Source organism: Vidua macroura, chromosome 6 (assembly GCF_024509145.1).
Source record: "Vidua macroura isolate BioBank_ID:100142 chromosome 6, ASM2450914v1, whole genome shotgun sequence".
NCBI lineage: Eukaryota > Metazoa > Chordata > Aves > Passeriformes > Viduidae > Vidua > Vidua macroura.
The window spans coordinates 41,054,108-41,081,644 of NC_071576.1; the positions used below are offsets into that span (position 1 = coordinate 41,054,108).

At 38.8% G+C, this 27,537-nt stretch overlaps 1 protein-coding gene across 1 annotated transcript in view; it reads right to left on the reverse strand.

Moving 5' to 3' along the window:
* Positions 1-27,537, reverse strand: part of HSD17B12 (hydroxysteroid 17-beta dehydrogenase 12) — an 84,622-nt gene that overhangs the window by 3,768 nt on the left and 53,317 nt on the right. Inside the window, 5 exon segments of the mRNA XM_053980462.1 lie at positions 4,729-4,794; positions 8,107-8,188; positions 13,517-13,551; positions 23,669-23,713; positions 24,679-24,743. Coding sequence (XP_053836437.1) covers positions 4,729-4,794; positions 8,107-8,188; positions 13,517-13,551; positions 23,669-23,713; positions 24,679-24,743 — 293 coding nt within the window.

The following is a 27,537-nucleotide window of genomic DNA, read 5'->3' on the forward strand; positions in this document are numbered from 1 at the left end:
GGTATAATAGATATGATCTATTCTCTTTCTCTACTCAAAACAGACTTCAGAAGTGAACTGCATTACCCAGTTACACCACTGGATAGCATGAAGGGGCAAACAATTGTGCATAAGGATACTTGAAAAAGCAAGCATATGGTAGCACTACTGGATTGATCCACAGACTTCAAGGCACATAGAAAGATGGGATTACACTCCAACTTTTCTTCTCCCATATGCACTCCAGAAAACAAAAAGACAGGTACTTAATTTCAGATATGTTAGATTTACCACCTTTGTATTAACTGGACCTTATTTTAACAGATATCAAGAGACCTGCTGAATCTATTTAGTTTTTTCTCCTCTTCCTTCCCACAAGGAATTCAGAGATTCATGAACTGTATCTAAAACAGGCATAACAGATTTAAAAAAAAAAATCACACCTTAAAGCCTTTCAGCATTTTACATTCAGACAGATATAACCCACACTACTGGGGCAAATAACTCTCCTTATTCAGGGAAAGTTTAGCCTGCACTATAGTTTCAAAACATGCCTTAAAAGTAGCTTATGTCAGTACAATGGGTCTTGCTCACTTAAAACATTTGCTACTGCTTATAGCTCTGATGCATATTAAAATTGGCTCACACTCAAAACTGGGTTCTTGAATATTATTTAGATGTAAGAAGTCAGATCTCAAGACCTGAATAGTCAAGTCATAAGTCCTCCAAAATCAGAACAGCTTGTTTACACAATTTTATCACCTTTTTTACCTTACTTTTTAAAAAGTAAAAAGACCTGAACTCTCCGATGTTGCCAAATAAGTTTCCTTCCCTTTCCAATGTGGGAAAAAAGGAGAGTGGGGAACATAAAAGGGAAACGGAAGAGTTACATCAACCAAAGCTGATCTGTAAAGAAAGCTAAACAGCAAAGCTAAAAAGCTTCTGGACGAAGGAAGGTAATGCCATTAGACATCACTTTGGTGACAGCACACTTTTGTGAATACCTGGAGATAGAGCTGGGCCTGTTCAGTATTGTGAAAAGGAAGCTGGTGGTGACGTCTTACCTAAAATCATTTAAATGGCAGTTATGAAGATAAGAGCCAAACTCCTCTTGGTAATGCCTGATCAAATGACAAGAGGGACAACTGTCCATTTTGTCTGTAGACTGCCAGACTGGACATTAGGGAGAAAGTCTTTTTATCAGAAGAGCAATATAAAATTCAAACACACTGTCTAGAGAGTTCACAGCACCCCTGCCCTTGAAGGTTTCCAAGATTTGGCTGGATAAAGCCACAATTAGCCCATGACCTAGTGCCAGCAGCAATCCCACTGCTAATTCCTAGGCAATCCAGCTGCTGGGAAGGCAGGAGGTTAGGGTAGAAAACTTTCTGGTAATCCTTTTAAATGAACATTTTCATGAATTTGTGGTCTAGTATTTATTGTAATAAAAGAAAACAGACGGTGCAAGTTTCTACCACTATACTTTTGCTATGCATAGTAATGAAGTACAGAGGGACCATGCCAATAACTAAACTGAAGTTTAAAATGAGAATAAAAGAAAGGGTCAAATAACCAAGCAATATTTCTAGACATATTAAAAAAGCAAAAATTTCATAAGTCTGCAGAAATCTTTCAAGGAGAGATCTTTCCAAAAGTCTTGAGAAAAGTCATTGTCACCTTCTTCCTTGTTTCTTTTCTTTTGCCTCTTTTCCACACGTAAACACACACAAAGTTTTAACCTATGCTGTTACTGTGCTGCTTCTGAAAAATTAAGCAGACCTATCAGCCAGAAGAGTATATTTTTAATCCAAAGATGGCTACACTGCCACAAAAGCACTATCAAAACTAAGCTTCCACAGGTGGTAATCCACTTGAGCAAGACACAAACTTGAAGCTGATATGAAGAAACTGATAAAATCCCATCAGCACTTTGTTTCTGCTTTTCACACAGTGGCACTCCGCAGGTATTGCATAGCAGAAGTTAACTGTTTTCAATTATGATCATCTAGCTGGAAGGACAAGTCTGGAATTAAAAGTGTAATGCTTCTGAAGGTTATAGAGATGTACTTCAAAAAAATCTAAGAGGGATGCAGTCTTCCTTAGGGACTGAAGGAGACAGGTCAGCGAGTCTTCACAGGAATGTAGCTGTAATATTCATTAGTGGCTTATAGTGACTTAGGCTGAAACAAGAGGACGAGGACATGGATCTGCAACAAAATTAGCGTAACAAATTGAAGCTGTGACAGCTATTGATAATCAGACACACATAACTCAATGGCAATTCACTGTCTAGTTAAGGGATAAAAAGCAGTGCTATCAAGAATTCAGCATCCTAAGCCAACACCAGAGTCACAAAACGACAGTTTACCACAACCTGTGAAGCTTTGTACAGGAAAATATAACTGTAGATACAGGAAGTTAGAATTAATTCTTCATTTGTTTATAATCCTAAAAATGTAATGCACCAAAAACCCTTTTCCTAGCTTTTCTATACCCAAAAGCTAGAAAACCTTTCCTATACTATGTACATTCATACTGTGCTTAATGCCTTTAGCCAAGCATGAGTTACTGGGGTATTTATCTTTACAGTCTTAGCAGGTACTCCATAGTCATCAATGAACAGGTCTTGCTCCTCCTTCATTCTCCTCTCAAACTGCTAAGAGTACTATTTAGCCAAAATCTGGGGAGGAGGAGAAAGCTGCACATAGAAACAACACATCCCAAAGACGTAACACTTTTCTCCTACAAGCATCTGTCCCTAAGCACCCTCACACTGAAGTAACTTATGAGCAGCTATGCCTAAGAAAACACCAGAAAACAGAGGTTAGATGTGGTACCACAACACAGGCCCCAAAAAATTCATACCATCTTTATTGTCAGTGAAGCTGTGTGTTGAAGGGGCCTATGGCTCAGTTTGTAGACAGACTTCAGCAGGAAGGAAGTCCACCCAGAAGACTTGATATTAATGATGTAGGAAAGGGCAATACTTTACCAGTTCCTTGTGTCTCATTTTGAGACAGTGATGTGACAGACAGAGAGGGCTACATTGCATGTAGCTGAAAATTATTGAAGAACAGCTGTCTGATAGTGGAGCTAAATCTGCTAATAATACAATTTGAAAGACACTGAGAGGTAGAAGTAATCAAGTAGGGCAGAAGTGGTGAGAAAGCTGTAAGGAACTTGCCATGTGGTAAACATTGACCCATTGCAGGACAGTTTGGAGCTGTGAGAAGAGAAAGGAACAAGAAGACATGAAACACTGAAAGTTATTCCAGCTAAATCCACTTCAAGAACTGAGAGTACACAAAATGACCCTCTATGCTGAACCTGTACCTTTTCAGAATGCTACCTTTTTATGCATCCTCCATTGCTGCACATCCCAGAGTGCTAGGGCACAGAATCAAGCATCCAGGGGAGAAGTCAAGCTTTCGGAGCTGTATTCCAAGTTATAAAGTTACCAGTATAAAACTAAAGTCAAGCAGTTGGAAGGCTTTCAGGGTCCACCTTCCTCTCCACTGCCAACAAATCCCAAAATATACAGCATCCCTTCAGATTCTTAATATCAAGTTTAAATCTAGGTTTACAGGAGGTTCCCACTAAAGGGCCAGTGACTACATGGGAATAGCTCCCCCAACAACTGTCTTTTTTCTTAATGCAATCCATTCTTAGGAAATGTGACAGGACATTTTCTGGTGAGAAGTTATTGTTTTGCTAAATATGCTTAAAAGGAAAAATAATCTAGCACATCAAAAAGGTAACATAGCCTTAATCTGGTAACAACTTCCCTATAGTATTAGCCAGTAGTAAGAGTTGTGCTCTTTTGTATGATGATTACACATTTAAAGCAGGCAACTTTGTGCCTTACCTTTCATAAAGCGTTTGAAGTTCAAATGGCTTTGAGAACCACCACACAGAACAGAGGAATGAGAGGCATGAACATAGGTAACCCTGTTTGTAAGATCCTTAAATGAACTTCAGAAAGAGATACCATTGTCTTCACAGTACAGGTAAGACCTCATACCACCTTTATTAAACTGATTCTTCCTCTGGAGAGGTTTAATCAGCAATAGGTTCACTGTGATCAAAGCTAGAAATTCCAGCTTTGGAAGCAAACACTAAAAGTATGTGAGAAGTGATATTAAGGCAAAATCCTATAAAGCTGTGAGAGACTGGCTTGGTTTGCTTTTTGCCATGGCAAAAAAAAATAAAATCAAGGAAGGTAAACAAATGGGGAGGGGGCAAGGAGAGGTATGAAGCAAGACTCCTTAGCAATACAGAAAATTAAATCAGTCAGTTACACATGAAGGCTCTTTGAGGCTTTTGTTCATTCTTCAACTATGCTTAGATTAGCAGTTGATTCACTGACACTGCAGGGATTCTGCTATTCCAGTTGTTCGAGCTGTTACCCATGGAATGTCTGTACAGATGCATTCCACAAGTGTATTCCAGTAGATGAAGCTTCATAAAGATGTATTTTACAGCACTGTGCACAGCTTTATGGAATACTTTATCCATAAAGGTTCAATTAGCACCATCAGCTAAAACCACACAAAATTAAACCATGTCTTTTGTTGCTTCAAGACCCATGGTTTCAGAGTAATTTAAGAAAGCTGCTAATGGGATCAAAGAAAATCCTTATCCTTAATCTGTGTCACACACTCATGAATAAGAGAATATGCTGATTCCTTTTCGTTGCCAAGACACCAATGTTGCCGTGGTAACCACACTTACATGAAACAAACTACTCACCTGCACAATGATGCCCTTGCTCTTGTATTCTGCATTGAGGCCTCGGGAGAAGTAATCCACAAAAGCCTGGAGAGAGAAGAAGGGAAACATGCAGCATGCTACACATTACAATGGAAATTCTAGTTTAACAGTTTTGTGTAAGAGTATTTGAATTACTATTTGGAGTTCCTGTTTTCAAAGTGAAAACCCTAGGTTTTCAATGAAACTTTGCATACAAGAGCAATGCCATTCATATAGAAACTCTATGCTTATGAAGTATTTTTACAGAAGCAAGGCTCAATCTAAACAAACCCCTTTTTAACTTAGAAGAAAAAAAGGAACTAAATTTGTTAAATAAAGCCTAGTTAAAAGAGGAAAAGACAACTTCATGTTCATTTTGTTCATTATTTATGTCATTGTCTTAGATATTTTTAAGAGTAATTTAATTGGGTTCCTCTTGTGCATGGTTTTTAGAAAATAGTGTTTAAACACAGTCTTCTGCCTTTACACTTCTAAAAAAATGCCACCCTTTGGTGACACTTCTTCCTAATCCTCAAGTCCACCTCCACAGATTCTCTTCCAAACTTCTGGAAGTTTTAGAAATTGCAAGACTGAAAGTTCGAAGAAAGAAGTTAAAGAGCTTAAAAGGTGGATTTACCACCTGCCTTCAAGATGCTCTCAAAGCTGATACAGCCGCCTCCTTAACCCTGCCAGGAAATACTATCCTAAGAATCAAAGGCTACTCAGCAGTTCAAACCAGCACAGATTCCCACTTCCAAAATTCTTCTAAACCACATTTCCACCTTACCCTGTTGTCCAATGAGAGAAAATACCAGGTTCTGCTACGGTTTCTCGTTTTAGAGAAGTGACACAGCCAAGAACAGAGTACCTTCAACTGAATGAATTAAATCATCCCATGCATGCTTGAAGATAAAAAAAATACTAAGTAAATTAGTTCAAGTATTTAAGAAGCAGTTGCTTCACGCCAGATTCAAACCAAGCAGCAAAGCTCTAGTACTGGACCTCCTTTACAGTCTTCCTTTGGTCATCATGTCCCCAGTGGTTTAACACAAGTCCTAACCAAAGCCAGCACTTAAAGCTGGCAGTGCCTGTGTTTTTCCTATACAGGCCATCCCACTGAATTCAGCCTATACAAGAGGCAACAGAAACACTCCCACACTACTGGACTATTTCTACAGACACTCTTCCCAGCATACTTGGAAGATCTGAAATAAAACTGGATTTTACTGTATAGCAGGTAGGTCCTTTTATTCTTCTTCAAGTTGCATGTATAAGCTAGCAGGAGGCTCCTTAAACCGTGAAAAGCTTATCTGCTGTTCTTTCTTTCTCCCTCTCCCCTGAGTATAAGCTCGTAACAAAATTCAGTACTCAACATGAACAAGACTGAAAGTCTGGCCTAGCAGCAGCTATTGAAATGAACCCTCTGACCATCCTCTTGCAACAGTAAGGTGCCTGCATGGACATGCCAAGTAGTTTGGTGCAGTTTCTGAACACAGCAGTCAGGTGCATGTGTAGTAACTGCACAGAGTATACTGATAATCTATTAAAAAGAACTATATTATATTAATGAAAGTGCTTTGATCATTCAAATTTCTAACTATTCCTCCATGACAAAAGTCCTGATGTTAGCAACTGTTCCAGATACAGAGAAGAAGTACAAAAGACTGTTTTCTCTACTGGTTGCAATGAGCTTGCTATAAGGAAAATGTTCATTTTACATGAGAAGAGAAAGCAATTTCCAGTATACAAATAAGCTTTGGAGTTTTTCTTCTTGAAGAATTTATTTCAAGACAAGTTGGGTTTTCTACCTCCACAAGCTCAAGTCCCCCAACAACCTTGAAGTCTTCAGAATACTCTCTAAGTATACATTCCCTGAATAAGCAGGTAAGTGTTACATGTTAGAAAACTTCTCCTTGGATATTTAAATATCTAATAACAAATCCAAGCAGTAAAGGTATGGGGCTGAGGTGGGAAAAGATATAATCATATTTCACTTCTCATTAGCATTAACACAGGTAAATAAACCTGTCAAAATATAGCACTATGATTCCTTTAAAAGAGTCTCATTCCAGTGTAAGCTAGGGAATTCTCCACAGGAAGGTTAAAGACTGCATTTGTTCCTGATAATTAGTCAAAGCCATTGACTTACACCTGAAGGGTATTATACTTTAAATCCCGTTTAAATAGATGAGGGGAAAAAAAAAACCTAGAAACTGCAGATACAGTCTTTCTATAGCTACATTAGGGGAGTCACTTTCATGCTTACTAATCTTGCTGTAGGAGAAGATGGGCAGTGCTGAGAATAGGCAGATTATTCGACTTGTAACTTAGTTTTTTAAGGGGAGGGTAAGAAATATTTCAGATTCCCATTGGAAAAAAAGACTAACCAAAGCAATGTAAGATATATTATCACTAAAATCAGAAGCTCAATTGATTCCATAAAGCTGAAAGCACTGCCACAACAAAGTGACCATTAAAACAAAAAACTGTCTTCTCAGGAAACAGCTACTTCAAGGGGAATTTTTATCACCTAAAGCTACTTCAGGCTTCTAAACTTAAATATGCCCTCCTTTAGTATGAATAAAATAGTGTGCATCAACTCCCTTCTGGGAATATGAAGATGTTACTGAGAGTCTAGAGGAAATGTGAGTCTGTTCTGACATGAATGACACTACTGAAGGTTTCTTCATCCTGTCAAGGTTCTGCTTAGACTCTGAGATGCTTGAAATATTCAAGGTAATTACTAGGTACGCCTGAAAAAGCTGTAGTGCCATACTGCTTTAATACCAGTGTAAATGCCTCTTACATTCTGTTTTATCACATATGCCTCAGTTCCATGCTGAGTACCCATATTCTGTCTTTATGGCATTCACTGGAGATATTTTAGGACAACATTTTAGAATCCCCTGAAAGTGTCTTTGGGGAAAAAAAAAAAAATGTAAGACCAGCTGCAAAAACATGAAACTGTCCCAGTGACACAAAGAGAAATCAGAGCAGATGAATTTAAGATGAAATGTAGATCATAGAATCACCACAGAATTTAGGGGAAAGAAGTTTCAAAATGAAAATAAGAAAATGTGTTAAACTTAGTCAATGTCCTTTCTCAGCTTTACACTAAGCTTGCTTGGTACACTACTATCCTCTTCCATTTAAAAATGGAATACATGAGGAAATACATACAACAGTCATTTCCATGCCAGTAAACCCTTGTAGTCAGTTTTCTCTCAATCTTCCAGCTTCCACTATTGGAAAAACTCAAGACAGAAGCTCTGTACTTTTAGTTCATGAAAACACCACTAGATGGACACCAAAACATTTATTCCTGTAAGTGTTGCCTTATGTTTGACACTTGATTTCAGTGTGGAAAGGAACACTTACCTTGGTTGCAGAATAAAGAGTCAGCAGTGGAGTTGGACACATCCCTGAAGCTGATGAGATATTCAAGATTATTCCTTTTGATCTGAAAGGAAGCAAAGATATATTATCATGAAATAAAGGAAACATCTTTCATGTTTCCAAAAATTACAGCAAGCCTAAAAAGATCCTTTAGAATGCAACTGAGATTAAGATCTGTTTAAAAACCCCAACCAAATCCTGAATTGAAATTCACTTTATGCACAGTTAGAAGTATCCAAGCAGCTGGTATAAATCAGGAACAACTCCAAGGTCAATACAGCAAGAGAATCAAAGTTGTATTTATATACACATATACATACACACACAATGAGCTAAACTATGCAAAACTATTGAGTCAAGCTGGCACAAGTTCAAGAGGAGCTTCTACATCTTGGGATAAGATGGCAGAAATGGCAAGACCGTTTCATTATGATTTACACTTGGGTAATTCCTTTCATCTTCTAAATATTACTTCATAATGGATCTTCAAGATAGCAAGCATCTGAATCTACTGCTCAAATACAGAATTTAATAAATATGGAAGATATTCAGTGGATGAACACAGAAAATGAAAGTTACGTTACAGCTGTATTACAGTAACACTGAAGGTATTCATCAACAGTATTTTGGTAAAGATACCTGAAATTAGCGACCACCTGCTCTGTCAAGCTGTTCTAAAGCACATGTAGGACAGGAAGGCTCCTGACCTCCCAATATAGACTGATTTGAGCTGTATCTATTTCTGAGACTAGTTTTACCTACAAAACCAGACATATTTAGTGTTAGGTAGAAAAAAGAATTAATTTTAAAAGCTTTATGCAAATTAGGGCAATTACTCTGTTAGAAGGTCCTGCAAGACAGTCCAATATTGTGAAAGATAAATCTCTACTTCTTCCTATGCTGTTGGAAATTCAAGCCAGTTTACCTGAACATAGCATAAGTATGCCATGCTCAGTGCAGTGAGAAGACTCATGCAGGTAGACATCACACAACTCAACTCCTGGAGATTCACACGAGTTTCCATCATATTTGTTCAACCAGGTACACCCTGCACCACTGCTGCCACAATCATTTAAGTAGCCATTTTAAAAACAAACAGTAATTTAATTCACCATTAAAAATTAAAACAATACAAATGCTTTGGAAATCATGACAATAGATTCAAACCAGAATGGCTTGTGCCATGATACAAGAGTAAATTACATCTGTGACTGGTTTGTCACAAGGAATGAGATGGCAAATGTGACAGGAAAGAGTAATTTCAGTCTTTTGGGATTTCAAGCACCTTTGCCAAAGTTTATTGTGTTTTTCAGGACTTCCCTGCAAGGTTTGGTTGGTGAGTAAGGTAGTAACATTAATCCAAATATGTTGCATGGAAAGCATAAGACCACAAATTAATCAGGAATTTTCAAGACAGCAAAAGGTTAACAGTGGATGGTAGAAGTTTTTTGTATCAAGACAGGTGGTGACTGTGATATTTATTCATGAGCTCAAATGGAGATTAGCAATGAAATGAGTATTTATGCATTTTTAAGAGATTATCAGATTGGAGAATACTAAAAGGAACTTCTTAAAAAGGCTGCTATGTGAACAGACTACAGAATGGCAGATGAAAAATCAATATTAAGAGTGCATCAATAATCTATTATCAATAACCAAAATAATGCATACTAAAGAAAAAAATTGTGAATTAATCACAAACCTTGCAGGACTCTAAAACTCCTGTCACCTCCATGAAAAATCTGAACAAGGAGTTCTATTTTGTGCAGCAGTCACCAAAACCAGCCAATGGGATGCTGGGAATGGCAGGGACAGATCCTCCACCACCACCACCAAAATCTTGTATTACAGTCTACATACCATCTTTATCCCTCCAAATACTGAACAGAAATATTAAGAAACTAATGATTTAAGGGGAAGAGAAGAAAAAAATCCACCGCGATACGTCAGTTTAGTTATTTAAGAGACTATTAAGAGCAGCCACGATAAGAGTACACATACTAACAAATGAAAAAGATCAAGATCTTGATTCAGCCTCTCAGAATACAAAAGCAAGATGATATTTAAATGAAAGACTCAAATTTAGATCCAAAAAAAGAAAGTGCTGTTCTCATATTCAGACTAGGGAGTATTTGCCACAAAACTGAAGACAAAAGCTTAACAGGATTCAAAGAAGGATAAGCACTGATATGGATAAACACGAGCCTCAGCTTTTAAAACAAACTGAAGCTTCAGAAGAGAAGCTGACGTGCAGGCTGCCAGCACAGGTCTCGCAGCGCCTGGCTACCCTGCAACTTAAGCAGGAGTCGTGACCACCACCCAGATGGAGTGAATTAATGGTCTGACCCAGTGAACAACACCCTCTTGGCAACACAAAACATTAATAGCAGCCCCTTGCAGAAGCTCTGTATATTGGACTCTTTGAAGCAGTCAGTGCCACTGGGGGTTTTGTGGTTTGTATTTTTACATTTTAAAGAAAACGGTCCTAGCCTTAAAAGCTCATAACTTAAAACTTCCAGATAAAATGAAATTGAGAAGCATGTGAGTAGGGGGAACACCTTCAATTACTCCAATTACAATTCTGCTTCTTAGAGGAATTGCAGAATAAATGTTTTTAGGGAGGGATCTGAAGAATTACTCAAGCATCAGTGTGGTAAAAAGAAATTTTAGCTCCATCTAATTCAACTGTGCCATTAATGGGAAAAAAAAAACAAAACAAACAAAAAAAGTTGGTTAGGATGAAGAGAGCCAGGCCCACACCCTCACACCTCCCAGTCATTCTACCTTAAGTGGTCCAGCACCAGGGAGGCTATATTTAGATATCTCCCTGTTGCTGTGGCAACCAGCTCCTGCTCCAGCTGCATGCCAAGTGGAAAGAGCAAGCTTCTTCTGTAATGTAATTATGCACTTGCTACTTTCCTGGCAATAAATACCATAGTTTGGTATTTGTCTAGCAACGGCCAACTGATTTTTGGTGGTGGTGGCTTTTTTTTGTTCCCAAAGACATCAAGCCTTGGTTTTCAGTTCTATGAGTTTCCCATCTCAGACAGTAGACTGAGTATTTATTCAGGAACTGCTCATTTAAGTATAATAGGAAGCTTCAGATAATAAATTGTCACTTTAAGTGTTCAGAGCACAGGGGAGAAGTCAAAGCAGAGAATCTAAATGCCATTACCAGAAGTGGCATTCATCTAATGCTGCTCTGTTTATTATAAATAGAAAAGTAAAAGGCACACCAAGAGGTAGCTTTGTTTATTCTTATCAGACCTGGATGCAATGCATGCAAAGTATGCTCTATTTTTTATTTATCTTCCAATATATTGTCATAAAACCAACATTCAAATACGCACTAGAGCAAGCTGCAAGATGCTCTAACACACTACGTCACATCTATCTACTCAACATGCTCTCCTCCTTGAACAAGTGAGGAATGACAATGAGATTCTTAGTCTAGCCTTATTCTTGGAGCCCAGAGCCCTTTTTCTAGCCTATGGTCCCATGTAAGAAATATACAGCTGACCTGAAGAGCAGCTGAGTCCAGCTCCAATTCATTCATGTCCTTGGATTTGCTGGACATCCATGTCCTCCTGTGGTGACAGACTCCTAGCGGGGTTAATGGCCTGCGAGCTATGACTATGCAGGAGTTGGCAGCTGCAGGCACTGCTTCTGTGCACTGCAAACCCAACCAGCTTCACAAAAATCAAACAGAAAATGGAAGCTTTTTCAAATCTTTTTTCCCTGAGATGGAAACCAAGGCTGCCATCCAAATGGAGAAGTCTTTTAAAGTGGTTCCTTATATTCAGGAAAGTTCAAGATGCGTACTTAATTAGTTTTAACCACTATTAACCTTTTCTTTACAGGCTTCTTGAACATTTATCCTCAGAATCCATGAGATAGTCATGCAGTTAGAGAAGTAAGAGGAAAGATTATATGTGCTCAAGGGCAGTCAGAACCAGAAGTCAGCAGGATCCTGGTTTGCTGCCCTTCATTCAAATCATCATACCCACATGGATGTGTAAGAGAAAGATCTATACAGGATATTCTCTAAGTAGGATATACATCATTCTGTCCTGAGAAGCTGAAAAGATAACTCTGCCAAATGGATAGCTACAATATTTCTTTAAACAAAGAAGAAACTGAGGCAAGAAACTGAAGAATTTTTAAGTTCCAAAACCTAATAATGAAACATTAAATCCCCTCAAAAGTATAAAGGTTTTGGTCATGTTACACCGTCAGAGGACAGTGGTTTCACAGGTCCCTTTATATATTAATAATAGTACAAGGACAAGGAGTAGCTTCTGACCTAGAAGCCCCCTGTTCTATAATAACCCTCACCCTCTACTCTGGCTTCATTGAGAATTATTACACTCCTGCCCCAGAGCTCAGTCTTGGGTCTTTATTTCTAATTCAAATCTCTTGACATGAAATAAACTTATTAATATCTCCTAATTGTCTAAGTAAAAATCTTAGCTCACCATCATCCTGATGTGCACTGACTCCCATAGCTCTGACAGTTTGCACCCAGGAAGAAGCTTTGTTTTAAAAGTGAAACATCTGTGCAACACTTGAATAGCTGAATTCTGGTCTGCAATGAAGACTCTCAGACAGTGAGATGACAAAAAATAAACCTTATTTTTCCCATCATCTTTACTAGATTTGGAGGCTTGCCCCATATACAGACTCCTCCTGCCATATTTGTTTGTGTGGTTCTACAGAGTTTTCCCCAGTACTGCGAACAGGGCTTAAGCCTGATCCAGGGCAATCCCCAGCAAGGCAGGGATAGCAACCCAAGAGAGGTGGCAAAGAGCCAGTGTAGCCAATATCAGCTGCAAAACAGCCTGGGGGAGACTAAATGGAAATTGTGAACCTTTTCGTTTCACCTGGGAGCTAGCTGGGAAGTCAGTACGTGTCTTCCCTGTTGACAGTGGTGTGTTATTCTAAAGAGCTGGTCTCCAATTTTATTTTTCCAAATTATCACAGCCTTTTCTCAATATACCTCCTACTGTATAATGAGAACATATTCTTTGCATCCATTTTACTTACAATGACTTAGAGAAATAGCCTTAAGAAGGTTATTCCCAGGAACTGTAACCACCCCCTCAGAATAGCAGGTTGTTGAGTTAGTGCTGATGAGTCAGACGGGCTTTTTAATTCTGTTCTAAAAGGAATCACCACAACAGTGGAGAAGGGAGAGGAAAAATAAAAAGGGAATCGAGTGGAAAAGGCTTCCACCGTCTGATGATTCATGCACCATCAGCATGACTCACCCAGCACTACTCTGCCATTAAAACATGGAGACTAGGCTGATTAGTCACAGTAATGAATTTTTCAAGAAAGGATTCTCCCCTATAAATAATGATGATTTTGTCTGGATAGTGTTAGTGTGACTCACCTTTCCAGCATGCCGGGCAGCACCAATCGTGTCATCTGCAAAAGGAAAACATTCGTGATGGCTGAGAATGCAGACAGCAGACAGGCAGAGACTGAGGGAAGCCTCCCTTCCTCCCAGAAGCAGCTGCCACCCCCTCCACCCCAAGCACGGCTCGGGGAAGCAGGGACCATACTTTGCGTAGGCACTTTATTTTTATTCTACCTGGATAACTTGGCTCTGTCAAGTAGTATGTGCACTGAATCTGGTGAACCCATCTAGCTAGTAGCACCGGAGAAAATAAAACAAATGTCTTCACCACTCTGCAGCATTCATGGCCTCTAAAGAACATTAGAACACCAGAGTACTACAGTACATGTACCATCTTTCTCTCCCTGTAAAAAACACCTGTCTTCCTCAAGACTGACTACATTTACCACATATGCAAGATTCAAAACATTATCCAATACATTTTAGCTAGGCTTACTGAACTGCTGAGTTTAAGACAAAAATAAATTATGGAGCAGCAAGAGCACTGATAGAACTAGTCAATATAAGTTTCCTACATTATTACCTACAGAAAATACTTAAGACTCCAAAATATTTTTTGCTGATTACACAGATGTTTTCACACTGGAAAAACTACACCCCCAAGAGTAAAGTCGCCTTGCAAACCTCCTCGCTGCTCTGGAAACTCCTGCCTTTATTATGACTCTGAGCAATCCATATATAAGCTGGCTGAAGGATTCTCCCAACCAGTAATCCTAAAACAAGATTCCCAGTTGCAGACAGAGCATCTCTGACAAGGGAAACAAATTAAGCATTGATCCAAACTTGAACAAAATTTTAATTAGTGCAAAATAGTTAACTTTCCTACTACTAATTATTACTACCACCCTAAAACACAATTTAAATCCAAAACTTCTGCCTTCCTGAAATAGTATCAAAATTCTCCTTGTGCCAAATTCAGCCCTGCCCTAAGTAACCCTATGAATAACTGTCACTGACACCAAAGACAGATCACACAAGAAAAATAAATTGCTACCACCTTGGACATCTAAAAGGTGTTCCAACAAAGTTTTTGAGAACATGGGGGGTGGGTAATAAAATGCTAAAACCAGCACACACCAAAACATAATGATATTCCCACTGATCCCAAATTACCGTGATAGCTTAAAATAAAATGTTGAATATTTGAATAGTAGGGGAAGAAAAACATGTACAAAAAAATCAACATAAACAAGCATGCAAAACACCTGTAAGCACTTTGATTATAAAGAAACAAATTTTATTGTAGGAAGCCACTCATTTTATTATCACCAGTGCATTAGCACTCCCATATGACTCAATCTGGGTATGAGGTTTTATTGTTTGGTTGGTTTTATTTTTTAATTATAAAACATACCCCTTCAGGAATAAAGGAGGAAAAAAACCACAAAAGAAAACAATGTCAGTTGATTGCAGCTGACACACAAAGAAAATGCTAGAGAAGGGCTGTGTTTTCCATTTTATTGGCATTTCTCCCTTAGAATAGATTCTTCCATCAGCCACACTGCATGACAGTTTTGATAAGGGACTGTATAGGCAGGAGTTGAACAGGCCTTCCTTTCATGAAGTCAGTTGTTGAAACACAGTGCTGTCAGCGCTGCTCCAGAAGTCAAACTAACTACTCAGAGCTGATAAACATCAACAAGCTAAACAGATCTGATGTAGCTTCAAAAAACCCTCTAGTATTAAGTTTAAGCATACATGAGCTTTTTCATACACTAATGCTTCAAAAGAGATGTAGAAACAACTATTTATTTTAATCTTCAAGGATAAAGAATGATTTGGGCTGATTTTAAGACTAGTTCAAGATTGAAAGAGCTTTTATCTGATCCAAGTTTTATGATCTCTTCCACAGATCCCTCGGCAAAAAGCAGCATATTGTTTCTTGCCTCTCAGGGCAGTGTAATGCTGCATATCATCTCCACAGATTGGCACATGGATGTGGACTGGAACTGCCTTACCTTAGGCAACCCATAAATGATCTGGAAAAACAGTACACAATTTCCCACTGTAGTGCAGAGGAGACCCCACATTTGAAACTTTGTCATAAATCCACACAAATGCATTCATGGTCTAAATCCAAATTGCAACCCACCAAGCAGCTCTAACAGTTTATCACGAAACTGCTGGCTACTAAAATATGCTACAATAATTGGTGGACTTGTATAAAATAAAAAACTATGAAGCCATTGACAGCTGAAATACAGCAATAGGCACACAGTTTGGGGAGAAATCAAGAACTCTCTCACTACCAACTGCGTTAAACGGTTTGTTTCTGAAGTTCAGCTGAACAGGCAATCAATTTTTTCCCCTCCACAGAAAAACAGATGGCAAAACTGGATTTCATACTCAACATCACTTCCATTTGTTTTACTGAAGTTCTTATTTTGAGGGAATTTCAAAATTCCATGAAATAGGGCAAACATTTCTATCAGTATCTTTACACCTTGTGATGTGTGAAAAAAATATATTTATGAATATTCAGTATCTTGATGTAAAAATACTGTTATTTTTAAAGAGGAAGATAACAGAAGACAGCACTCTGAGTCAGACTCATCTGACCCAGCCAACTGCACACTCAAAGTACATGACTGGAAAAATGCTGGCAGGGTATTCTGCAGCCATACCCAGGTCTGGCAATTTTATACACTGTACACACATGTAAAATAATTTCAGCATTAATTCAAATAAAGCAATTAATAGCAGAAATGTAGTTTCATCACTAATAGTAATGTCAATGGTGTCGACCCCCTCTTGCATTGTATGATCCTTATCCAAAACAGCCAAACTGGTTAACATTCATCTTTAACAGCTGTAATATCAGACATGCCATTATGAAATATGGCAGTTCAAAACCAAAACATCTAGAACTGAATAAATATCTCCCAGATAAAGAATCTAAATTTCAGCTAGATCTTGTTTAGAGATAGTCAGTTCAGTAAGGGTGTGTAGTTCATAAATGGCAAAGCCTTGCAAGTTAATCTATAGGAATTTGCATGTAGGATGTCAGAGAACTTCATAGGGGTGTTTCTTTGAAGACAATTTAATACAGGCAGAAGGAAGTGTCAGGAAGCCTAAAGAAGAGGTTGGGAGCTACCCTAAAAAGAGTGCCTTCAGTTGGTGATTACTGAACATGGTTAGGCTCCCTTCACATAATTTTTTTTCTGAAGGAATACTACTTTCCACAGAAATATGAGTGCTACAGTTGAAAAGACAAATGAAGACTCAGGTAATTCCAGACAAGTAGTTAGGCTACATGAAAACTGCTCATCCAAAACAAAAGTGTTTTTTCTCTCTGAAAATTTGCATTAGAACAGAGTGAGCATGTGCATCTGCCAAATTTGTTCGGGACAGACTACTTAGCATCGGAAGTTGTTAATCTTTGATATTTTACAGAGTCTGGCTAAAAGTTATGTTTAGCACACACCATGAAGAATGGTTGGTGCACTCTATTTTTTGGCGTGTTTTCCAATTATTTCACATACACACATAATGCTACCATAGAGTTTGGGGTATAGTTCCTTTGGTTTGGAGGGTTGCTTTGTTTTTAAGTCAACTTCTTTCATACCTAACCATCCAGATCTCAAGTTCCAGAATGCTCATGGCAAATGACTAACTTAAGGTAGATTGATTACAGAGCAGTTCAATAATCTTTTATAGGCAGCTATAATTTCTTTATGTCCTTTTATCTGCAACTGCATTTATTATATTCTTGGCAAGCACTGGTTGCATTGTCCACTCTTCCTCACCAAACCTGTCCTCTACCTCCTAGTTCTGGAAAAAGTAAAACCACAAAGCAAAGTTTCCTACTTGCAAATACAAGAATGCACAGACTTACGGCTAGATTTATGTTCTAAAGCAGGCACTACAATTAAAAGCTGCATTAGAGGACTAACAAATATAGTTGGAAGTTATAACCATGGGTTTCCAGTGATTTTTCTTCAGAAGAAAACCTCCCATTCTTAATTATCACTGCATTGTAGTCTTTTCTCAATTTGGTCCAAGCAATAGATCAGAAGTAGAGCCTTTGAAAAGAATAATAATAATATGCAAAATTTTGAATATCTTTCAAGTGATATTACTCAGACTACTAAAATACAGCCAGAAAAGGTGAGGTAAATATTCAAAGTCATCCTTCAGACCTTACGGGCCCCACAACTGTTATACAATGCCAGAAATCTAATACCACACTTGTATATTTAGAGCCAAACCATTCTATGATGTTACAACTCCAAGTCATTCTTTCCACTTTGAAAGAGTATAATGATACCCTTTCTGTAACTAGAGCTATACAAATACAACAAAGGGTGAGGCTTGAAAATTTGGACAAGTTTGCTACAGTGTTATGCAGCTAAGAAGCTTCCCTCATTCACAAACCTGGGGTGAAATTTTAACAACACAGAGCAACATAACTTTTTAAAGATCAGGAATTCTCTGTGGTGCACCCACTCATGTACAAAAACATCACTTACCATGAGACAACTCCAGAGTGTCTGGGCAGGGGATTCACACAAGCTCACAAATGCAGTAGCTGTTTAACAAAGTTAACTGGCACCCTTGCCCGCAGACGGTACACTGAAAATCTAAGGAACTGTTCTCATTCACTGGCAGTTAAATTGATTGTGAGGCCTATTCTCAGCATCTACAAAGTTTTCTAATGTGTCTCTCTTGAAACAGTAACTTCTTAATGCAGCTCATACCCCAAGCCAAACAAGAGTTATTTATATTTGTAAAAACTAGCAAGTAAACCTGAGGTCAGCTCAACTCGCACAGAAACCCACGTGGCCATGTTAGGGGCACCAGACATAAAAAAGGAACCATGTTCATTTCCAGTGACTTTCCTCGGGGCAACAGTTTTAGAAGAGAAAGTTGTCCCTATTTAGAGCCACAAACTTTTGGAATCAAGTTAAAAACTGAAAGCTGTCAAAAGAAGCATATTTCTCCTTCTGCCCTTTACACAGGACTGCTCAAATAATAAGGTTGAACTTTCTTCTCTTTTCAAGAGGCAAAATACGTGTTTGTCAACCCCAAATCTACAGAAAGCTACAGAACTCTAGGATTGCCTTAATTTCCCCAAGTTACTTGTACTTTCAACAAAAATCCCCAGTGCTTCTCTGACTATTGCTTAAAAATATTTATTGCAGCTGCATTTCCCTTGATCCAGCTTTCTGTGTATCACACTCTCACGTTCAAAATCAGCAAGGTGGGAAACCACAGCATTGAATTTCTCCCTCTGGACCATCTGAATGATAAGCATGACCACCTTCACAGGATGCTTACTCCTTTTCCAAGCACTGGCAACTGTTCCTCTCTGTTTTAAACTTGTATTATGTACTTGGCTAAACCATCAACCCCCTCTTTGATTATGACTTTGAATATAAATGTAAAAAATCTCTTGACCAGACTGGAATACATACACACACGGAGTGATCTCTTCTTACAAGTCAGTGTTGCCACTGCCCTCAGAATTATGCTCCACTTACTGTGATCCTTTCCACAGCAAATACAAAAACTCACATAGGGTTCTTGCAGGGGACAAGCAATCACCACCTGATTTCTGGTAAGGTACCTTTAGAGATGCAGTACTAGGTTGTACTAGCCCATCTGAACACACATCAGAGAGACAGATGTCATTTCCTACTGTCTTTTCAGGATTTCTGCTCCCCAGGCTTTTCTTCTTTCTATACATAGGTCTGCATAAGAACATTTCCCCTCTTTCTCAAATACACTAACTTCTGCTCCTCCTTTAAATTTTATATTGGTTGTGGGATCTGTTGTTGCTTTCTTTCCTAAACTCACAGTTTCAGACTTGGTAGTAGTCATTTCCACGTCCTTCCTGAGATTCACAACCTGGTGGAATTCACCTCACTCCTCCTCCATTACAGGGGAAGCTGACACCAGATCTCTCAGTTCAACATGAAGTATTTATGTATTCTGAAGTCTCGAGAAAATTAAAAGCATCTCAAATATGACAACAAAAATCCTTGGATGTTGTAAGGCCTTTTGTATTGACACTCAGTATAAAACATGAGTAAAGTCATCAATGTGACGACTACCACAGACACAAGGGATGTACGTGTACATAATTTACTCTCCTGCTTCATCTGTTAATGCCAATTTCCAAGCAAAGCCTGTTCTGCAAGCCTAAAATTTGCATCCCCTCACAACATAATAGCCTGCAAACCAATTCAGCTCCTTGCTTAATCAACCAGTAAGCCAGCACTCCCTCAACTATTTAGTCCTGCTTATTTTTCAAGAGAACATAAACTTATGCCTCACTCCCAATGCAATTAGCACACTGTGATGCTGCAAAAGAAATAACAAACTTGCAGTTCCTTCCATATCAAGTAACTTCTGCAGCTTTCAAAGGAGAAACAAGGGCACACGGAAGCATTTGAAGATATTCTCTGTGTTCATTACCTACCCACTTTTCCCACTGGACAGCAGTTCTAGCACCCTTGGCTTTCAGGACATTAAGCCAATAGCCAAACTAAGTTTGTTTTCCCAAGTGAAACTAAAGGCTGTAGAATACAAAGATGAATCAACTCAAGAAGATGAAAATTACTACCAAGGAAATATGATTAGAACTATAGAGAACAACTCTAATTTTGATTTCTCAACACTTCCTGGTTAATGAAAAAACCCAGGGATTTTGACCTACTTCACTCAATGCCACTAATATTTAGGTCTCAAAATGCAATAAGATATCCAAAAGTTATAATACAAACCCACATTACCTGAACTGCTACCAACAATCATTAAAGGTCAGCTATTTAAATCCCTCCAGAAACTTGAGATGAGATTATGACAAGAACCATGAAACTACATATACTACCTCATCTTCTTCCTCATTTATTTGTCAATTCAATCCTTGTATATGACTGTATTAAGTCTCAAGCTCTCCTGAGAAAATACCATGAACAAAAACTCCTTATTCTATTTATGGCATCAAGACCCATAACGCTTATTTTTTTGGATATTATATGAAGACCAGAGTAACTCCTGCACTGCACATGACCATAAAAATGTGATATTGCCCAGACTGCTTAAAAAGCATCTACTTTGGTTGGGGGACAGTGTGGTATTTTGCCAATTTTTTTAACCAGTATTTTAAAAGACATGAGGTTTCCAACATGCTTTAAACAGTTTTACGTGGCTTATCTTCAGTGATGTACAGGGTGCTTTAAAGGCACGTCATTGTAATCAACACTTCATGCCAGACTGAGTGAACCCCAAAATTGTATGACTACGTGATTCATGGGTGATCCAATCCAACAGTGCTCTAAGGACATGATGGGGGCAGGGAGGGCAGCATGGAATAGAATTTGGGAAAGACACAGGTTTTAAAAGGTCTGACAAGAAACAAGATCTCAAAGCACCTGCCGAAATTCCATAGTATTAAATACATTACAGCTGGGAAAAATATTAAACAGTGGGACCAACTAGGCTGAAAGTTTGTCCTGCAAGGTGAAGACATTGTCTCCTCTCTCAGTGAACCCCTTCTTACATGCTGCATATCTCCTAGGAAATCCAGTGAGCTGACTAATAAAGAAAAAGATGGATCAAAAAGTTAGGGGATGAGCATTATGCTTCAAAACTGCCTATACTTATGGAAATAAAACAGATTTCAACATTTCTGCAAAATCAATCTGTTCTAATTATCCCAACTTTCCCACTTTGACTCCAAGTGGTGTTTCAGCCACAACTGGAGTTACTTGACATGCACACCAGTAGAGTTGTGCTGTCTAAAAGGTGCTGCTCATGGCACATGGTGCAGGTTACTGAGAGGACAGGGGATATCATCATCTTTTAGGCTCTGAGAAAGGTTGGTCCAAAAGGTAAGGAAGTGGATGCCAATGCTCTAGAACACAACAGTACAGGTTGTATAACACCTCCTTTAGGGATTTAGAGATACTGTGGGGAGAGCATGAACATGTAGTAGCTCTGCCTCTCCTGTACTTTCACATTTCAGCAGACCTTCAAGCTTCTTGCCTAAGAACTTTGTGCTCTCTTCCATCACAAACCTGATGTTTTTAGTCAGACAAGAAGAGAGAATATTCTTATTACTGTTTTTAAAAAACATACACACATACACATATGAGAGATGGTATCAACCTCAAAAACAGAACTAAATATTCACAGGATTACATCCTAAAAGTCTATGTGAAAAGATACACAGACTTCTCATAAATTTATTTTTTTCATACTGTGATTCTCTAGTTCTATGGGTTCTCCTGAAAAAGTGTCTTACAGATGGCACACATCTCTAATGTGTTCTTCTCCCCAAAACACTAAGCATCTGGCATGCCTACTGTTTAATTACACAACATGCTCATGCAGGAGAAAACATTTTCAAGCTTGGAATCTTATGCTCAAACTCTGATTAAATGAAGTAGCAGGAGTTGTTCACAGTCAAGGAAAAAGTTTTCAAACAGAAGCAAAAACACTATTAACACACAGCAAGCAGATCTTCAGTAGTTTCTATATGTGCAAAAATAGCCATTTTAGAAATCTGAAGAGGTTGAGAGGATGCAAATTTTACAAGAAGCTGTATGACAATTTTGTTAAATTGTCGATGAACACCGATATTACAACTAAAGCATTAGTTTACTTTAGAAAACAACCCAGTCTTGCTGCATCTCTGGAACTTCAGGTGTATTCTGAGTTAAATTATTACTCTACTCTCCCATCTTCAGAAATACATATTGAAGTAGTTAGTCTGTAACTTTTCTACTCTAGCAAAATGCTCCCAGGAAGACTGACACCCCAAATTCTTTTATCACTGAATAGTGCACTCCCTCTGCTGGCACAGCACAGACCTGACACCTCAGCACAGCAGGTCTGTGCATGACACTTCTTCAGATGTACACCTGATGCAGTTCTGTTAACTAAAATGACTTCCTTAAGAGAAACTTTCCTTGAGAGAGAACTCATTAATAACTGACTTCTCTGATTAAATCTTGCAGGGGGACAACAAGACACCATGGGTTGTCCTTCTTGGTCAATTAGAAAGTCTGTACTTGTCAGGCTCACAGTCATTTTCCAGGTGAAAGGCTTCTGAAGGCTCACTGTCATAGCACTTCTTTCCAACAAGTAGTTCTGAGATGTCAAATAAAATACACACAGACATAAGAGCTTGCAGCACTAAAGTGACATTACCAACTCCCATTCAGTCATGCAACGGCTGCATTTTCATTGTTTGTCTATGTTTTAATAAAGTGTGAGAATCTTATTAAAGCATTGTTTTATGAGGTGCTGTACCTCTTCACATGTAAACCAGATTTTAGACTACCCAAAAGAACTGTACTAGATTAATTTAGTACTTGACCTAATCAGAAGAGCTGCAAAAAAGTCAAATACTTTGAGCCATCTTTGAAATGTCTAATATTTTAGCTTTGACGCAGAAGGTTAACCGTCAGCTGATAGAGATACACTTATGCATAAGAAGGTTTAGCAGCGAATAGTCACAAGGAGTTTCATCAGCACACACTGGTAATACACTAACAGCGTCCCTGTGATGTGTAAACAGCTATTTCCTCTGTCCTTTCTAAGCTTTGATATACTAGGATAAAAACCTCATTTTTTAATGGGGCTCAACAAGAGAACAACCACATGTTTTAGCCTGAAGTGATGCTGATTTCTTCTCAATAAAACCTTCAGTTTGAATATCAAAAAGTGAAGGTAACTTCTGAAGTAAAGTTAATGCATGCTTCTCTGAGTTTGGTTTTCCTTCTTGCTCGTATATTTTGCAGAAAATATTTAAGTGCTTTCTCACTACAGTGTACAAAAACCTTAGGCAAGCAGAGGTAAGGGCTGCCCACCCCAAGAAACACAGATGCAGGGGAAGAAGAATGGAGCATTTGCAAGAAGGACTAGAAGAATAATTGTCAAGAAGCATTAGGTGCTGTTTTATGTACTTACCTTGCTCCTTTCAAATAGCTAATAAGCATCTTTGCAACAAATTACATTTCACACAACAATCAGAACAGTCCGATATGACAATCGGAACCGCTGGGTTTCTCCAAGACAAAAGTGAGCCTGGTCAAAGGTTACAGGTCAAAGTAATTCCCTCAGACAACTGAATCTTGTTTTCTAGTTTTGAATTATCAAGAAGTGTTGGTAACTTACCTTACAAACAGACATGATGTTAATGTTAACCATTTTGTCGATTGTCTGCAAGAAAACAAAGTTTTGGCGTTTACTCATTTTAAGTCATTTGAACAGTATTTATACATTCTCTGAGTTTAAGTGCCTGGATAAATTTTCTGCCTTTTCTCCTTGCCTACGTGCTTAACTATCAGGAACAGTGGTAGGCTCTCAAAGCAAAGTCTGTGAATTGCTGTTGATCAGGTTTCATCTTTGATTAAGGACTTGCATTCATGCAGAACAACAGAAGTGTGTCACACTGACATTCTATTTCCTAACACTATTTGCAAAACTTATGAACTTTAATAAATTCTTAACTTTTACACGTTTTGAAATTAACTACTATGTTTTACTCTTCACTATTTTAGTGACTTTAAGTTTATTCAGCAGGTTAAAAACTGGGATTTTTTTTTTTTTTGTTTTGCTAAACATTATGAAGCTTATTTGAAGGTGAACCAAACACCAGATACATTTACCAACACTTAAGCAGAAAACACAAAACCACAGTGGACTCGGTGAGCTACAGGGGGTTCAGAAAGAAAATCATGCACCAGTGAAATTATTCATAATCAGAGTTTTTGATGTATCCAGTACAACCAAGACTGTCCCTACATTATGAACTGTCTAAAATGGTCATATTAAGTTTTGTAAGTGTTATGGACTATGCAGCTTTCATCCATGAAATTGCTTGCTCCCCTCTTCAGTCACATAAGAAGCGCCCCAGCACAAGCTAAAGCAGCTCATAAATAACAGCCAGATGAGACCAGGGACAGGAGCAGAAGCAGCAGGGAAGAGTACATAAAGAACACCATCAAAAAGTGAGACTGCCATCATCAGCATTGTGTTATGCTGCTTATGGAAATCTCCAAGCTTTTGAACACTTAATTCTAATCAGAAAACCTCTTTATGTGGGTTCCTTAACCAAACTTAAATACTTCTGTAATATCTGCTAAGCACAGTAGAACACTAGAAGGTACCACAAAAGCACTTACCTTCTCCAGCTCTGGAATATCAATAAAATATTCAGGATAAGCATAGGAAATTCCCACATTGTTGACTGAAAGAAAAGGATGAATGAGATCACTTGGATGGCCCCGATTAACAGCAATTTTCAAGCAATTAAATGCTTATAATGTTGGAATTTAGGACATTCTAACTGCTTTGGCCAGGTTTCCTTAAGTGTAAATACCCCCGAACACACGCGGTGGGAGGCGGGAGCACACGGACAGGCCATTTTAATGTGAAAGAATTAATTCTCCCATTGTTTACAAGCTGCCCTATTTAGCACCTCGCACCCACACCCCACACCGCGGGGGGCACGACGCTGCCTCGGCCACCAACGGGGGTGTCTGCGGAGTGTCGAGCCAGAGAGCAGCCGCCTGGCGGGACAGCAGGCGAAGCCGTTCCACACCGTGTTTTCCGATAATCAATGCACCAAGTGCAATGAGAGCCGAGCCGCACTCCCCGCGGAGGGAGCGGCGGGCGCAGTGCGCGGCGCGGCCGGGAGGTGGCAGCAGAGGCCGGCGCGGCCGCGTCCCGCACCGCCTGCCCCGAGCGCCGCCGCGCCCCGCGGGGGAGCCGCCGCCGCCGGGGACCCCGCGCCGCTGCCCGGCCTCCCTGCACGGAGATTCCCCGCGGAAAACCCTTCTCCCCGTCACCCCCACACCTGCATCGAATTACTTGAACCGCCTAGATTTGTTTTTTTTCAATATTTTACACTGGCACGGTTTTATTCTCGGACGTGAAACCAATACCCGTTCTCTAAATCCCAGCCCCAACAGGAGAAAACTTTTAATTCTGTTCGAAAACAGAGCTGCACTGCAGCCTCCAACTCCACAGAGCACATTGATACGGAGACAAAAAGCAGCAACCAAAAGGGATCTCCGCTTCCTAAGTATCTGTTGTTCATCTTACGCAAGTGAATCGCGTGACATGTGGTTACTGTGGCAACATTTTACATTTATATAGTGTCTTACACCCCAGAGAATCCCAAAGTGCTATGTATGCTCAGCAGCACTGTGCACCTCCAGGCAGGAGTCTGCACGGGGACAAGAAACATCGTCAAAAGGCACTGATGCTTTTTTTAAAAAATAAAATAAAATAAAATAGCCCCTCCATCTGTGCCAAAAGCTATCGTTTTAAAACCCAGCCTGAAAGATAATTTAAGTATCAACAGAGATGCAGGATGTGCAAGAAACAGGAGGAAGAGATTCTGGCAAAATGTGCCAACTTAATTCGGAATTCCCTTAAGCTCTTTTAGTCCAGTTCTTAGTGTATAAATGGAAGTTCATTCGTCATGCTGTGTATTTCAAATTTTTAACTTTTAGATAACCTTTAAAAATTGAGGTGAGGAATTGAGGGGAACAGGGAATTGGCAAATTCCCAGCAGACATTTGCTATACTTAGAAAGAGTGAAAAGTTTTTAAAAGGAAGAAGATCCAGTCTGGCTACTGGATTTGCTCAATTATTTAAATATGTATATTGTATATTATTATTATATTGTAATATTATATATTTATATATACTCAATTTTTTTCTTATTTTCATCCAAAAAATAAACTATTTTTCATTCCATCTCTCTGGAAAGGATTTTGGCTATGAATTGTGGCAGGGTTATGGGACTAACCTTGGTAATTCTGTCCAAATTTAGAATGCTTATATGATTCATGCTACAGAGACAGTCACACGGAATTCACACCCCTTACTGCAGTCTGGGTCCCGCTTTCTGCAATCATCTCTGCTGCAAGTTTGTAACAGACCATTAAAGAATCAGGTTTTGGGTTTACCACCGTATTTTAACTAGAAAAAAAAGGACAGCAGCAGGGTAAGATACTGTCCAGTATAAACTCTTTTCAAGAATCAGATCTATTTAAGAATGGCAAAAAGAAGATTTCCCACCTCTACTTGTTTAACATATTGCTGTAGCTAGCACATGTTCGAAGTCACTGACAGACGCTGTTTTGAACACACAGCAAAACATTATGCAAACTCTTTTAGCCTTCCTACGTGGGTGAGAAGAAGCTTCCAAATAAGAAGTTTACAAGGATTTCAATCTGTAAGTACTTTAGTTAGACTCTGTGCAACTCCATAATTAGAAGCTCATTCTTGAGCAGTACGTGTGGAGACTCCTACGTCTCCAAGTATAAGGTTAAAAAATAATCGGCACTGATCACTGGCAACTGTGCTGTGGTACCAATGCTTCTCACACCTCCTGTTCCAGATGAGACCTGAAAGAAGAAAATATGCTGGAACCTGAGAACACAACCCTTATGGCTGTTCTCATTTAAATCCATGTTTTCCCTCACACTAACATGGAAAACATAGCTCAAAAGCTATATTCTGGATTCCAACAAATATTACAGAATTTAAAATATAAGGCACCAAAGCATGAGATTAATTACCATAAAAGCATTAAAATACTATCCTACAGGAGTAGCCATCATCTGTGTGGAAAAATTACATTGGCAAATAGTTGCTATTAATACAGCTATATCTGGGGGAAAGAAAGTAACCACGTATCATGTAATCTGGTGATCTGGGGAACAAGATCTACTAAAACTGCAAGGGAATAGTTAGAAGAGAGGTTTTTTGTAAACCTACACTGACAATGGCTGCAAGAAAAAAAAAGCGGACAAACTCAGCTAGAGAATACATAACTCTAGAGCATTTAATTGCCATTTTTACCATGTTTTAGCCAAGGTGCTAAGGCAAATAAAAGCAAGAAGCAGGCTCTGTTTAAGGAACATGCTTTGTTTTCCTGTAATGAGCTTACACAAAATTTCAAACACACACTGCGTTAGTGCCCACTTTATGCAAGGCTATAAAAAAGTCAGATTTTCATTATTTTGTAA